Source organism: Staurois parvus, unplaced genomic scaffold (genome assembly GCF_062004578.1).
Source record: "Staurois parvus isolate SC_StPar_1 unplaced genomic scaffold, SC_StPar_1.0 ptg000300l, whole genome shotgun sequence".
NCBI lineage: Eukaryota > Metazoa > Chordata > Amphibia > Anura > Ranidae > Staurois > Staurois parvus.
This window is the reverse complement of record NW_028318096.1, coordinates 1305780-1321231: the sequence shown is the minus strand read 5'-3', so window position 1 is coordinate 1321231 and position 15452 is coordinate 1305780. Positions and strand designations below refer to the sequence as shown.

Genomic DNA, 15452 nt, shown 5'->3' with positions numbered 1-15452 from the left:
TCCCGTTTGCAGTTTGCGAGAACCCACGTGAGGGACACAGCAAACAAGCAAACTTAACACTGCACATCACCTTGAACACACCATCCCCACCGTGAAACATGGTGGTGGCAGCATCATGTTGTGGGGATACTTTTCTTCAGCAGGGACAGGGAAGCTGGTCAGAGTTGATGGGGAGATGGATAGAGCCAAATACAGGGCAATCGTAGAAGAAAACCTGTTAGTCTGCAAAAGACTTGAGACTGGGCAGAGGTTCACCTTCCAGCAGGAGAATGACTCTAAACATACAGCCAGAGCTACAATGGAATACTTTAGATGAAAGCATATTCATGTCTTTAAAATGGCCCAGTCAAAGTCCAGACCTAAATCAAATTGAGAATCTGTGGCAAGACTTGAACATTGCTGTTCACAGACGGTCTCCATCCAATCTGACAGAGCTTGAGCTATTTTGTGAAAAGGCTGTTTGCTCCTGTCTTCTTTGATCCTCCCATTCTTTTTTTTTTTTTTTTTTTTTTTTTTTTTTTTTTTTTTTTTTTTGGAGGGTGCATGTGATCGGCATAGAGCCAATCAGTGCTGTCCTGGCAGAGGGTCAGAGATGATGCAGCCTCATAGGACAGTCAGAGGAGAATGAAAACTCCTCCTACAAGATTAACCAGCGCTTGGCCAGACACTGATAGAAATCACAAGACTGCTATATACTGCTGATGAGAAAAAATATTTAGCCATTTTACTAAAATAATTGTACTGTGGAAGACTGGATATAGTGAATGCAGGGTCACCGGTTTATTAACACTTTAAATACATTTTTGATACCAAACTCCCAGTATATCCTGGCATCAAAACCTACATCAAAGCAGTGTTTTGTTTCTTAGTGCAAACAAAGGGATCACCACTTAGAACTTGAACTGATTGCTGAGTGGCATGTGAGCTATTAAATGATGTAATTTTGAAGCAACTCACTATAAAAACAATGGATTGGTAGCGATCACAACTCCAAGAAAGATGGCAGAATTTGCCATCTCTACTCATTTAAACTTTCTTTTCAAACCTTTTGGATGACCATATTTTACTCCATTGTTCCTGTCGAAATTGTTTTCACTTTTTTCTCAATCCCCAGAGAACAAACTAACTTTACCCCAATATGCAAAAATATTCAATCTATAACTAAGTGGTGTGATGAACAAATCTACATCCGTCCAAAAAAATATCAAAGTGACAAAAGTCAATGTGGGTAAACAAGCAATGTGTACGTGGCACTACAAGACACAGCAGTATCATGTTCAATTCCAAGCAGGTGCTGTGAAATCCAGCGAAACAGTCCACCACCGCTATGCACTCACCAGAAAGCTACTGGTATAGTAGCAATGATATTGACCCCTCAAGTAGAGACTCGGAATCTTCGACCAAAAGGACTTCTAAAGAAGAGAGCTCACCACAAGAGCCCAGAAATTGATTATATAGCGTAGTACTCAATCTGCGAATTCGCAGATTAGGATAGCGCAAAGGAAAGTTATAACCCTTGTCAGATTTTCTTTTTTTCTTTGCCTTCTGTGTCCTATTGCAGAGATTTCACTTCACTACCTGTCCCATACACCAAACAGGAAGTGAGAGGAAATCCCTGCAAATAAACCAGTTGCCCTCCTGAGGATTTACCCCCCTTCCTGACTAGGCCGTTTTTTGCGTTGCATTACTTTAACTGACAATTGCTTGGTCATGCAACGCTGCTCCCAAATTAACCCCCCCCCCAACAAATTGAGCTTTCTTTCAGTGGTATTTGATCGCCTGTGTGTTTATTTTTTGCGCTATAAAAAAAAGACCGTCAATTTTGACTTTTTGCTATTAAACATACCCAGTAAAAAAATCAAATTTTGTCAACATTTTAGGCCAAAATGTATTCTGCTACATTTCTTCGCTAAAAAAAAAAATCCTAATACATGTAAATGAATTGGTTTACGTGAAAGTTATAGCGTTTACAAATGGCGGTATATATACTGGGATTTATTTTTTTATTTTTACTAGTGATGGCGGTGATCAGCAACTTACATTTTTTTTACTAGTAATAAAAGATGGCGATCAGCGGCTTATTGCTGGACTGCGTCGGGCATTCTGACACTGGGGGAAACTGACTTGGTGTCACCGACATCCCCAGTGACACCAATACAGTGATCAGTGCTAAAAAAAAAAAAGCACTGACACTGTACTAAGGGCACTGGGCAGGAAGGGGTTAACATGAGGGGCGATCAAAGGGTCAACTGTGTGCTGTTTGACGTGTGTGTACGTGCGCGCGCGCTTCACTGTAATAGCACTGCTTTGGATGGCTGTGCTGTGCACAGCCATCCAAAGCAGTGTGCACAAGCTGACAGGGAGGAGAACTGTATTGTTTTACATACAGTTCTCCTCCCCGTCGGAGATGCCCAGTAATTTCCGGCTGGGACTTGGTTGAGTGATGGCCGCAAATGGCGGAGCGGGTGGGACACACGCACCCCTTTCCAGGAATGCAAAACCACGTATATATATGTGATTTTTTCACACCCATGCCGCCCTGTAGCAGTATATCTGCTATAGGGCGGTAGGGAAGCGGTTAAGGTAATTCCTTGGGGACCCCCAGGTCACCCGAACTAGTGTTCCCATGGGAAGATTTCCTCTCTTAGTTTTATAGGGACAACCTAAAATTTGGAGTTTCTTTTACATTCACTTTCAATGCTAATAGTAAACAGGACAAATAGGGAGGGTGAATCTCCCTAACGGGGGCACAGACGGCAGTAAATACTGACATGCATTCTAATCCCTTTGCACTCTATCCAAAACATGAAAAAAAAAAAAGTTGTCCTTAGTTATACTTTAAGTAAACTGTGGTGCTCTGAATGTTATTTGGCATGTATTAAATATTAATTTTTAAGGTAAAGATTGTATATTTACAGGGAAAAAAAACAGATATAGCACATAAATATATATACTTTGTGAAAAATGTGTGAAGTTTAATTTGTTTGGTAGCATTGGAAATGTAAATCCCCATCAGATCCTTGCTTTCTATGTTTCGCACAGCAGTAAGTGAGAGGAAATCTCTTCACAGTCAGGGGAGATCCCTTTTTAGATGGGTGTCCCATTTGGTTATCAACACTCACCAATACCTGTTCTAGAGAGAACGTGTACATTTGGGATTTTTCATCACTTTCTGCCCTGTGTGTGTATGTGGTCACCTAGACAAATTGATAGAATGACTCTCCCTATCAGTCACAGTGAATGAATGATTGATTTCATTTTTTTTTTCTCCCCTTTTCCATAAGGTTCTTCACTGTTTGATGACTTGAACAACTTAGTTGATGTTGATGACGATTTATTTCAAGATGGAGAATGCAGTATCTTTGTAAGTATATAATCTTAGACTGAATGAGTGCAGTATTTGGGACTCGGTGAATGCCAACTACAGTGGGTATAGAAAAGAATCACCCCCCCTTTTAAAATATTCACATTTTGTTGCTTTGCAGCCTGAAATGAAGGCACACAGTTTTTGTTGTATCCATCTATATTTACTCAGTGCAACTTATACCATCCACGTGAAAGATATAATACCAGCATGTCAGAAAAAAAATAGAAAAATTCAGAAACAGAATCACTGAGTTGGAAATACAATCACCCTTTGTGTCTGTATTTTGTTGAACCGCCTTTTGCTTTCACTAGAGCCTTTAGTCTGTTAGGATATGTCCCTAGTAACTGCACATCCAGACTTGGCAATATTTTCCCACTTTTCTTTGCAGAACTGCTGAAGTTCAGTTAAATTTGATGGTGACTGTGGACTGCAGACTTCAAATCATTCCACAGATTTTTGGGGTTTAGGTTTGGACTCTGACTTGGACATGCAAGGACCACTTTTTTTCTTCTTCAACTACTGTGTGGCTGTGTGCTTTGGGTCATTGTGATGTTGGAAGGTAAACCTTCCCATTGACAACTTTCTGGCTAAGGGCAGCAGATTTCCCTCAAGAATTTGCCGTTATTTTGCCCCATCAATTCTTCCTTCTATCCTGACAAGTGCTCCAGTCCCTGCTGCGGGAACCCCCCCCCCCCCCCCTCATAACAGGATGTTGCCACCTCCATGCTTTACTGTAGGATTGATGGTGTTTGGATGGTGAGCTGTATTGGATTTTTGCCAGACATGTTTAGTGTTGTGGCCAAGTAATTGAATTTTAGTCTCATCTGACCATAATACCTTTTTCCATGTGGCCTTAGAATTTTCAAGATGCGTTTTGGCAAAGCTCAGTGAAACATTTTTAAGTGTAAACATTCATAGGTCCACGTGAATGACCTAATCTATATCTAAAAACAGATAAACATAATGTGCGATGTGAACTGTAGAAACCAATGACTATCCCTTTAAATAGAAAAATATTACTGCAATAGTGCTCACTGTCTCTTTAAATATCAAAATAGAGCAATAAGCCCTAAAGGTATGATTCAAGGTGTGAATCGGCAGAAAAATGTATTCTATAACCACAGTGAAAACCAAAACAAAAGTTCCTATGAGTTCTACATCTTGTGCATCCAAGTGAATTTTGCTCAAGTGATATGCAAATCCAGCATGTTAGCCAGCACCAAACACACTGCACTCACCAGAGAGTATGGCTGCTTATATTACGGATAGCACAACCACGTTATATGTATTCCTCAAGACACAGACCATAACCTCCATCTGGATGGAATAGTCCTTTTAAGGATAATGGTTCTCTGGTAATGGCATCCAAGGTGTTCGCTTTGACGTATAGCCAGCACAGGTATGATGGAACTGGAGGAGAAAATACTCACCACAAGAGCCAAAAGTACTCATATAGTGTAGTACCTTTTTATTAAAACTTGAAGTATCCAGTATAACAATAAGCAGTGAGGTAAAAACCTACTAAGATGGCCACCACATGTGATTCTTTTGCCCCTGAAGATGCGGTTGAGTGTGAAACACATTGGCTCTATCTTGGAGTGCATAGACTCACATGTGGCAATCATCTTAGTCTTGGACACACAAGCTATAGAACTCATATTTAGTTTACACTGTGGTTATAAGATATATTATCCTATTTTTTTGTTTTTTTTTTTATTTGCCGGTTATTTACTTTTTTTAGGGCGTATTGTTCTATTTTGATATTTAAAGAGACAGTGGTCACTATTGTGGTAACATTTTTGTATTTAAAGGGATAGTCATTGGTTTCTTCTTTTTGCATTGCACATGATGTTTATTTTGTTTTTGCATAAACACTATATATAGTATTGGGACACCCCCTCCAAATCATTGGATTCAGGTGTTCCAATCACCTCCATGGCCACAGGTGTATAAAATCAAGCACCTAGGCATGCAGACTTCTACAAACGTTTTTGAAATAATGAGTCATTCTCATTAAAAAAAGCCATATGCTCTTTCAGTCTAGAGAAAAAGTCTAAATATCTAGTAAATCATTTTATGTAAAAAGGTTACTTGACAGTGATATTGTTCCAGTTAGAATACTGTCAAAATTATTTTTAGAAAAATTGGGACTTGCTATAGGTGCTCAGGTCAGACTAATTTGGTGCCTGTTCTCTAATCCTAGTTTATTTGAAGTTATGTTAAACCTTGAAAGCAAAAATTCCCTTTTTACATTTAAGCTTCATCCTATTAGTGTAAAAAATATTTTTTTTGGGGCCCCCAATCCTTATCTCTTGATCTTCTTCTACTTCTTCTTTCTTCTTCCTCCCACTGGTGCTGTGCCCAGCCGGAACATACATAATAGGACCCACTGGCTCTGCCTGGCTGGCATGTGCAGTAGGGGCCCCTGTTTTTCTGAGATCTAGCACTCTGGCCTGCAGGAGCATGTGCACTACTGTGCTTTGCTGGCACAACGGCACCTTACTGCGCAAGCTCCAACCAGGCACAGCAACAGATCTTGGATCACTTACTGTGCATGACCAGACAGTGCTAGTGGCCTCTATGATGAATGCGCCAGGCACAGCTCTAGAGCACTGAAAAGCAATAATCCGTAGGGTGCATCCATGCCGCATGCAAGTCGGTAGAAGAGCACATGTCATGGTGTTACTAGGAGGTCACTGGAGACAAAGGAGGCACCCTTTAGGTGATAGCTATAGAAGTCTGCACAAAACTGCAGTCAGAAAGCAGTGGTGACGTAAGGTATGCAGCTACATTTATTCATTATTTTTTTATATGAAGAATTAATATCACTTTAATTTTTCAAAGAAACAACTTTAATTTATGGTGTGTGTTAAAAATATACTGTATAATCATGGCTTGGAAGAAAGTGAAAATGGTGACCCCACATTTCATTTTTGTGTCCAGGAATGTTTTCAGCTCCCCTTCTAACTATTAGGGTCACCAGGGATTTTGTAAAGGTGGACCTACAGTACTAGAAAAAAAACACATTTGCAGAAATATACCATATACAGCAACTGTATAATTTTTCAGAAAGCTGTGCCCTTTTCTAAAAGTAATCGCTGAGCTCCAGTTAGGTGCTTGTGCCCCGGTTGAGAGGATGTCATCAGTCAGCTTTTGGCAAAAGGAAGCATTTTGTTTCCTCTCCTTCAGAGTTCATTTTGTGTTATTGTGTAGCAAGCTACAGGGCGAGTGTTTTGAAGGATGAGACTGATCTGGGTCATACAGTAGTAAACAATGAAACTGGTACAAACATCTGGATTTACATGAGTATGTCAGAGCCACAATCTCAGTCTCTAGGAAATAGATACTGGTCCTAAATGAGGCATGAATCAAGAAACTGCCATCCTTCTGACTGGAGAATCCGGGGAACGCATTATCGTGAGGACTACTGTGTTTTCTGTGAAAAGTAAAAACCTCCTGCACCTTACACTTAAAATGTATGTTAGCAAAAACTTTATTTAATTTTTGATAGAGTAGAGAAGAGTAGGGTTAAAAGCCTTGCCAGTTTTTTTTTTTTGGTACTCTTAAAGGGAAATTCCCTTCACTTCCTGTCACAGAGATGCTGCATGAATATAGTGGATTTCCACTCACTTCGGGAGATTTCTACTATTCGATTACTGTTTCAGGGACGCGTTATTCCCCTTTTTCTCATAGCCTTCTTTCTTAAAGTGATTCTAATGGCTTGTTTTCTTTTAAGAAAAAAATCACAAACCTGTATACTTACTGGCTGGCTATGTGCAGTGGTTTTGCATAGAGATGCCTGTATCCTCCTCTTCTCGGGTCCCTCGCAGGCTCTCTGCTCCTCTCTCTTCTCATTGGCTCATTGGCTGTGATTTGACAGCAGTGGGAGCCAATGGCTCCCGCTTCTATCTTAGCCAATGAGAAGAGGGCGTTTCGGGATAGCCGAGACTCCAGTGCATATCGCTGGATCAAGAGAGGGCTTAGGTGAGTGTTAGGAAGCTGGGGGGGCTGCTGCACACAGGTTTTTTGCCTTCCTGCATAGAATGCATGAAGGTAAAAAAAAGAACCTTTTAGAGCCACTTTAATGACGGGTCATCATTCTAAATGGAGTGGTAAATCTCCCTAATGGGGTCTCAAACAGTACTAAAATTTAACAGAAGGCCTTTTCTCACTTTTCCAAAACTTTAAAAAAAAAGATATACTTTAAACTTTTACTAAGTATGCACACATTCAATGATGTTCAGTCTACTTGGAAGCATAAGAGCATGTTTGGAAGCTTGACAGCATGACCGCCAGGTAATTATCATACTACAGCCATATTAAAAAAAAAAAAAAAAAAAAAAACTTTGCTTACAACTAATTAATAATTCCATAACCAGTCTGTTTTATGTTTTCCCAAGGATTACAGTATGCAACAGATATGGACAGTAATAGTTTTTTTTTTCTTTCATGTGTTACAGGCAGACAATTTTGATAATCTGGACTTTACTACAGACCTAATGTCTTGGAATGCTCACCAATTAAATGAGCAATGTTTCACAGGTATGGAGTTGAGATTATATAAAAAAAAAAAAAATGTATAGCTGAAAAACAAAAATATAATATTTAGTGCTGCCATTAACATTCATCCTGAATAGGGTGAAACACTCATTTATGTCCATGGACTCTGTGTCTCTCATCTCCATTGACTGAAAGCAGAGGAGGCCTTAGAAATCTAGTAGATCTCTAGTCTTTCTGTAAAGAGGACCTGTTGCTATTATCACAAAGTGTTTGCAGACCACCTGGTGATATTAATGAAATGACTTATAAAACATTTGAAAGTGTACATTTTTAGTGCAGTGACACTTACTGGGATGTGTTTCTAATATCCTCCCCTCTCTAAGTCTTATACTTGCATATCTACAATTCATAGCTGTGTGGCCCTGGGGTTGCACATTCATGTTGCAGTCTGAGCTTACACCTGAAAAGACCTTCGCAGACTTGTTGTGCAACACTTCTAGATATTCCTACACATCCCAGAGATAAGAGAATGTAGGGCATCATATAGGTTTAACTTGAAAGTGATGAGCTGTAATGTTTTTTTTTTTTTTGGTAAACAAGACTACTTCTATGTAGGCTCTTCTGACTAATATCTCCATAGCTCCAAAAAGAGCAGAGGAAAGCGATACTCCTATGTGTTAAAGTTGGAACCTATTTAGATGCACACACAAAAGATACAACAAGCCTAGAGTCTACGTTTCATGATAGTACAACAGACCTGCACTAATCCTTGAACATTAAAGTGGTAGTAAAGTCCTCCACGCTGATTTATACCTACAGGTAAGCCTATAATGAATATAGGGGAAATACGCTCAGGTTCGATTTAACGAAGCCACACCCACAATTCAGCGTGGCATGCAAAGAGTGCCATTTTATGTCATCTTGCAAATTTTATTTTTCTACCCTCCCCCCCCAATAAAAAAAAGACCCCACCAGGTGTTAGATGTACTAGGTACTCCCACTGAGTATTTGTACCTGGAGAAAGGTGGCACCAACACAATTTGAGTTGGAGATGGGTTAGGTTAGAGGGCTTAAAATTTCAAGTCCTGAGCTACTAGCCACCAACAAACAGACATCTGTACACACACGCACACACATACACGCATACACACATATACATGTACATACACAGAAATACACACGCACAGACACATGTACATACATACACAGACACATGTATACACACATAGGCCCATACCGACACGCATACACACAGATACATGTACATACACAGAAATAAACAAGCACAGACCCGGTACATACATACAAAGACACGTACGTACATGTGTACACTCACAGACACATGTACACATACATGTACATACACACAGACATATGTACAGATACACACATGTACATACACACACATGTACAATTGTACATGCATACACAGACACACACAAACACACACGTACACATACAGACACACACACACCATAAAAAGTTGCAGTACTTCGTTGTTCACTCACAGATCCGGGTACTGCACTCTAGGGGGAGGCAGAGAGCACAGCACACACTCCTTGCTTTGCTTTCACTGCGCTCAGCTATTCAGCAGTCTGATGGCTCCCAGTGCCAATGACAGATCCGGCCTGAGCTCCGAACCTGCTCAGCAGGACGGCCCTAGGGGACACACTCGCCCCCACCATAATTTCCATTGGCGAGCAGGCGAGTGGAAATTTCAAGCCCTGGGTTAGGTTTTGTGCCCGATTCGACACCAATATACGACACCATATTAGATTGGATATCTCCAAATAAACCAAAAATATTAGAGACCAAAAATCTTATAACACCCAGCCAGCTCAGATTGGATAATGAATTTCACTTGAGAGAGTCAGTTTAATATTTGTAAAAATAACAAAAAACATTTTTTCAGTTAATGAAATGTTATAGTTTTGTAAATGTGGTTTTTAAATAAATATATATATATATTTTTTAAATTTCAAATCTTTGTCATTTTGTGAAAGAGTGATATAATTCTGTCAAATTTGGTTTACGTCCCATGTAAGCAGGTTAATAACACCGAAACATGAAAAAACAGGCGTGTGAATTTATATATGTCATTTCTTTGTAGGTGATTGGAACAATCCAGATCCCCTGTCTTGTGCATCTTCCAGCTGTTCTGTTCAGTCTCCTTTGTCTGTTGATTCACCACCCTCTTCATCACAGTTTGTGCCGGTAAGGAGTTTGTCACAATAATATTATCTGCATGCATATGTTAATCCCATGCCAGCTGCTTACTATTAAAATTATTTGCTTTGGACTATAAATTAGACAGCATAACCAATTATGTTATTGTGAGGGGGCCCACAAATGAACCAAAAAGCCCTCCACTAGAATGGTGTGCTGTACAGGATTGCCTTCTTAAAGTGGAACTTTAATCTTAGGAATTAAAATTGGCAGACAGGCAGGATTTTTATTGTACAAGAGACATTCTTTGTCTCTTCTGCATTAAAGGTATTTACCTGCTTGTCCACCTTTTGTAGAGTGAGCTGCGCATGTGCAGCTCACTGTACGAATTCGGAAATGCCGAAGCTGACTGAACTCCCATGTATGCGCAGGAGTGACGTCATCCCCACCCTGCCAATGACAGCGGCCGGCGATTGATACCTGGGCGGGGAGCTCGAATGTGACAGGTACCTGCTCCCACTTCCGCGGAGTTGTCCCCTCCCTCCCGCCCTGTAGTCTTGTGGGACACGTAATCGGTCTCACAAGACTACGGGGCCATTCCCAAAGCGCAGCGCTACTTGTGCATGCGCAGTGGGCACCCGGCTGTAAAGCTGCAAGCTGTCGCAGCCGGGTGCCCACACTAAAGATGCCAGCGCTGGGGAGAGAAGATGGCCAATGGAAGCAGGACACCGCTGGACCGAGGAACAGGTAGGACAGAGTAGCGGGTTCTTCTGCACTGTAGAGCCTAGCGGCTGGCCCGGAATTCTAACATGACGGTGGAAGTACCGGGCTGGCCACTACATATTCGTTCCATAAGACACACAGACATTTTTCCCCATTTTTGGGGGTGAAAAAAGTGTGTCATATGGAGCGAAAAATTAAAACTATCTCATGAACTGGCTTCTCAGTCTTAGTCCGTAGGGTTCAATATGCAGTTGGCCCTTTGCGGTTATAACAGCTTCAGCTCTTCTGGGAAGGCTGTCCACAAGATTTAGCCCTCATGCACACTGGACATTTTGATAACGCTGGTAACGTTAGCTGTGTAAAGTCACATTTAAAAACTTCAGTTTTTCAGCTTTTTTTTTTTTTCAGCGTTTTTTTGCTTTTGGCGGCGTTTTTCCGTGTTTGCATTTTTTAGCGGTATTTTTTTTACCAAGAAAAAAAAAACATTTTCTTTTTGGTAAAAAAAAAACTACAAAAATTCTGGTTTGCGGTGTTTTACAACGTTTTGCTAGCGTTGGAGCGTTTTGACAGCTAAACTCTTCTAGAGTGGGGGGTTTCCAGCCAAAAACGTCCCAGCCAAAAAACGTTGATTACAGTCTGTGTGTATGGACACATAGAATAACGTGCTGGGGGGTTTACTAGCTGTAGAAAAAAACGTCAAAAGCCAAAAACAGCAGCTGTAAAAACGTGTGCATGAGGACTTAAGAGTGTGTCTAAGGGAATTGGGAATTTTTTGATCATTCTTCCAGAAGCACTTTTGTGAAGTAAGGCACTGATGTCTGACGAGAAGGCTTGTAGTCTCCATTCTAATTCATCCCAAAGGTGTTCTATCGGGTTGACTCTATGCAGGCCAGTCAACAGGTAGCAACCTATCACGGTACGCTTGAATTCACTGAGCTCCCTGAGAGTGACCCAATCTTTCACAAATGTTTGTAGAAGCAGTCTGCATGCCTAGGTGCTTGATTTTATACACCTGTGGCCATGGAGGTGATTGGAACATCAGAATCCAATGAGTTGGAGGGGTGTCAAGAGAGAGATTGAGAGAGAGATCTTATCTGTTAGGGAGCTCGTTAATGGTGGGCTCCCATGCACATAAAACATCCAAAAACAAATGAGAATGAGATCTCCAAGTTGCAAAAATTCTTTCTTCAAGTGTATCTTCATGCAAACATTAGCGCAACTGCGCAGTTTCAAGCATAACACTGGTTTTCATCAATGGTAGCTTGGATGGATATATATAATTTGGACTGAAAGTTGTCTGTTTCCTGCTGAACTGGACTATTTTTAAATGTAACCTTTCTTCAACCAAGGTCTTCAATAACTATTAGCAATTTAATTGCCCTTCTCTGAAATGTTTCCAGTTCTATCATATCCTATTTGTGAACTGGTACCCCAAAGTAAACTGCACATTCAAGACAAAGTGTTACTTATTTTATTTTATTGATACAAGAAAGTATTATGTTCTCTATATAAGTTGCAGTCTGTGATCTACAAAGACACCCAAATGCTTCTCCGTCATTGATTCATTCCTTTTTTCCTCCTCCTTAGATTATGATGCATTTAGGCTTTTAGCCCCAAATTATCCACATTTGTTCCTCATTTGCCATGTATTTGTCCATGCAACCAGTGTATCCTGGTCAGCTTGCAAGTTGCAAGCTTTGCATAGTTTTGTGTCATCTGCAAACACTGAACTGTCACATTTTACAAAGAAAAAATATAATGTCCCCAAAACAGAACCTTGCGTACATCGCTTTTAACTGTGAACAAGCTACTAGGCTTGGCAGCTACTGAAACAAGGTGCTTAGGAGATGTAATAATGAAATCCTGGAAGCCTAAGAAAAATCTCAGTAGAATGGTCACACCTATAAGCAAATCCTCCACATCTTTTCCTACAACATATATAATGCTGGTACAGGAGTGGTGGGTCACAGATTGGCTTTGAATGTAATAAATATTGTCATTTGTGTGCATTAGTACAGTTAATGGAAAACAATATTTTTGCAATAGTTCCATTGTTTTTTAACCTCCCTAGCGGTATGATTATGGCAATATTTCTGTGCTCAAAGCGGCACCTTTTTTTGCATGGAAATATGTCGTGTTTTTTTATTGTAGGCCTGTAATTTTTAGTAATGACTCACTGAAATCTGTCCGAACAAGAGTCTAGTAAACATCCCAGGTATGATAAAATTTGAAACCTGAAATCATAAATTATAATATAATAAATAATCATAAAAAAAATATAATAATTTTAATTCAATAATATCAAACCAAAAACATTGAAATTTGAAATATAGCGCCAAGTTCGCACATCACTGAGCTTAGTCGCAAAATCGTTTTCAGTGTCTGATGACGAATTTTCCCACGAATCATTATCACTCAATTCTACAAGTGGTTCTGATTTACTATCGCTGTTCTCTAGGTGGTCTAAAACTGCTTTTGACCTAAAGGGACGCTTTTTAGACGCCATGGACTTTTCTCAGTTTCAAGGCAGAAAGAACAGTAAAAATGTAGGCAGGGCACAGGACAAAGCACTAGGGATAAAATGTATGTGAAATGGTTTGAAACAGTAATATTTTACTGTGTGATTTTAGTGTATTTTGTGAATGTCACATTTTAAAATTTATTAATGTCCCGCCGGTTCCGGCCCCTGTATGTTCCGACACTCACAGGGACCAGATGCTGGCATCGGCTGGAGGAGATGGCCAGGGACGCTGCAGGGGGCACATCGCGGGAGCGCAGGACAAGGAAAGTGAAACTGGGAATCCCTGAGCAACGCTGCAGGGTAATCCCGAGTGTAGCTCGGGGTTACCGGTTTTGGCACTGATAATTAACCCCGAGCTACACTCAGGAATACCGCCAGAGAGGTTAAGGTGTCTTTCTCATATCGGTACACTTTTTTTCTTTTTTTTTTTTTTCTACAGCCATTAAAGACAGACATGAAATTTCAAATCATAGACACACACTTTTCTACCAGCGTCAGTAAGAATGCTGATACAGTCATTTAGGAATACTGTTCATTTGGTGTGCCTGTTTTATGGCTCCAAAGCTATTAAAAAAAATGTGTAAAGAATGCCACAAAACAAACATTCAAATCTATGTAAGCCTTGCTTGAATACCAGAATGCAGTACAGTGATATTTATTTTTTCTATGTTGATTTTTTTTTTTTACTTTCTATTGCCAACATTTTGATGTTTTTCTTATCAGGCAATTCATTTTGGAATCCCTGAAAATAAATTATGACTTTTTTTATTGGGGTATAAGGCAAAGGTATTTTAACAAATAACCGCACAATACACTTACTTGATGGTTTGTGCTCACCCCCTGCCCTTCCTCAATGACTTATCTATGTTATCAAATTCCTCATATTGGGTCCGACTCATCTCTAATATGGTTATCTCCATTCAGATACTATAATGTGTCTGTACTTCTCTTGTCCTAATGGGAGTACAAACTGTCTGCTGGCTTAAATAAAGATTGATGAATGCACACACAGAGGAGGCTTGACCAGATGGTGAAGTATTTGAAGAAGAGTCTGTAAAGGCTCTGCAAGGACTTTTTGAATTTCGATTCATGTATGGGCTGGCTGGGTGTACACAAGTCAATCTATCCAGCCTGTTGTTTTTTTTTTTTCCCAAATGATCAGTGCTGTCAGCTCTGGGCTTCCCGCTGTCAGACTACAATACCACAGTGGGAAGGATGCCCCCATCGACACAGGTGAGAATTGGCTTTTTTTTCTCGGGGTCAAGTAAAGTAAAATTGTATAAAATGCCCTTGGATTTTATCATCTGTAATGTAATTTTCCATTCACTTTGTTACAGGAAGAGACTGATATTTCCTCCAGTGTTCAAATGTCACCAGTCTCCTTATACTCTGAAGCTTCTAGAAGTCCCAGTTCACCAGAACAGTCTGACGAGAATCTTGTAGTCGCAACACCCACTAAAAGTATGTTGCCTTCCTGTGTTAAGAAAAAAAAAAAAAATACTTGCAGTGGTGTTCACTTACCTCAGTGGTTGGACTCTTTAGGTTTTAAAGGCCATACAGTATTTTCCCCTTAGGGGTGATATGACCAGCTCTTTTTTTCATACAGAATGTGAGTGTACTGATTTCTTTGGGTTTTTTTTTAGTGATTTATTTATTTATTTTTAAATAAAAGGGTTACAGTGAGTACTATGAAGCAATGTTTTCTTGATCCGAGTGGGGATGAGAGTGGTTGAGATGTCTAAAGCAGGTTATGCATAAACCAAAACTTGGCATTAACTGGCCAAGTTCTGGTTCGTGTTTACCACTGTCCGTTCAACAGACACTGGTTTAGTGATGCTGCAGTGCTGATCTGTGTATTCTGACAAGGAGGGGGCAGAAGTCCCAGTGGGAGTCCCTGGAGTCAGAATGCAAGACACAGTGGGAGAGAACCCTGCTTCAACATTTTGTGTTGATGCTGTGGGGGTTTTTTTTTTTTTTGGTTGAATAAAGACTCAATGTGTTTACCCAGCTTAAGAAATATCAATCCTTAAGGAGAAAAGAAGCTGTTGAGGTGAGTGCACATCCATTATGAAAAGAGTGGAGACTTGCGGGAGTGGAGCACGGCATGGGAAGAGTGCATGAAGAAAATATTGTGATGGATGTGGATTTTTACATGCATTTGTTTTACACATGTTG

At 40.1% G+C, this 15452-nt stretch overlaps 1 protein-coding gene across 1 annotated transcript in view; it reads left to right on the top strand.

Moving 5' to 3' along the window:
* Positions 1 to 15452, top strand: part of ATF6 (activating transcription factor 6) — a 129500-nt gene that overhangs the window by 16312 nt on the left and 97736 nt on the right. The window contains exons 2-5 of the mRNA XM_089683075.1: positions 3285 to 3364; positions 7828 to 7909; positions 9978 to 10081; positions 14615 to 14738. Of these exons, the coding sequence (XP_089539201.1) occupies positions 3285 to 3364; positions 7828 to 7909; positions 9978 to 10081; positions 14615 to 14738 (390 nt within the window). The remainder of the gene's footprint in view (positions 1 to 3284; positions 3365 to 7827; positions 7910 to 9977; positions 10082 to 14614; positions 14739 to 15452) is intronic.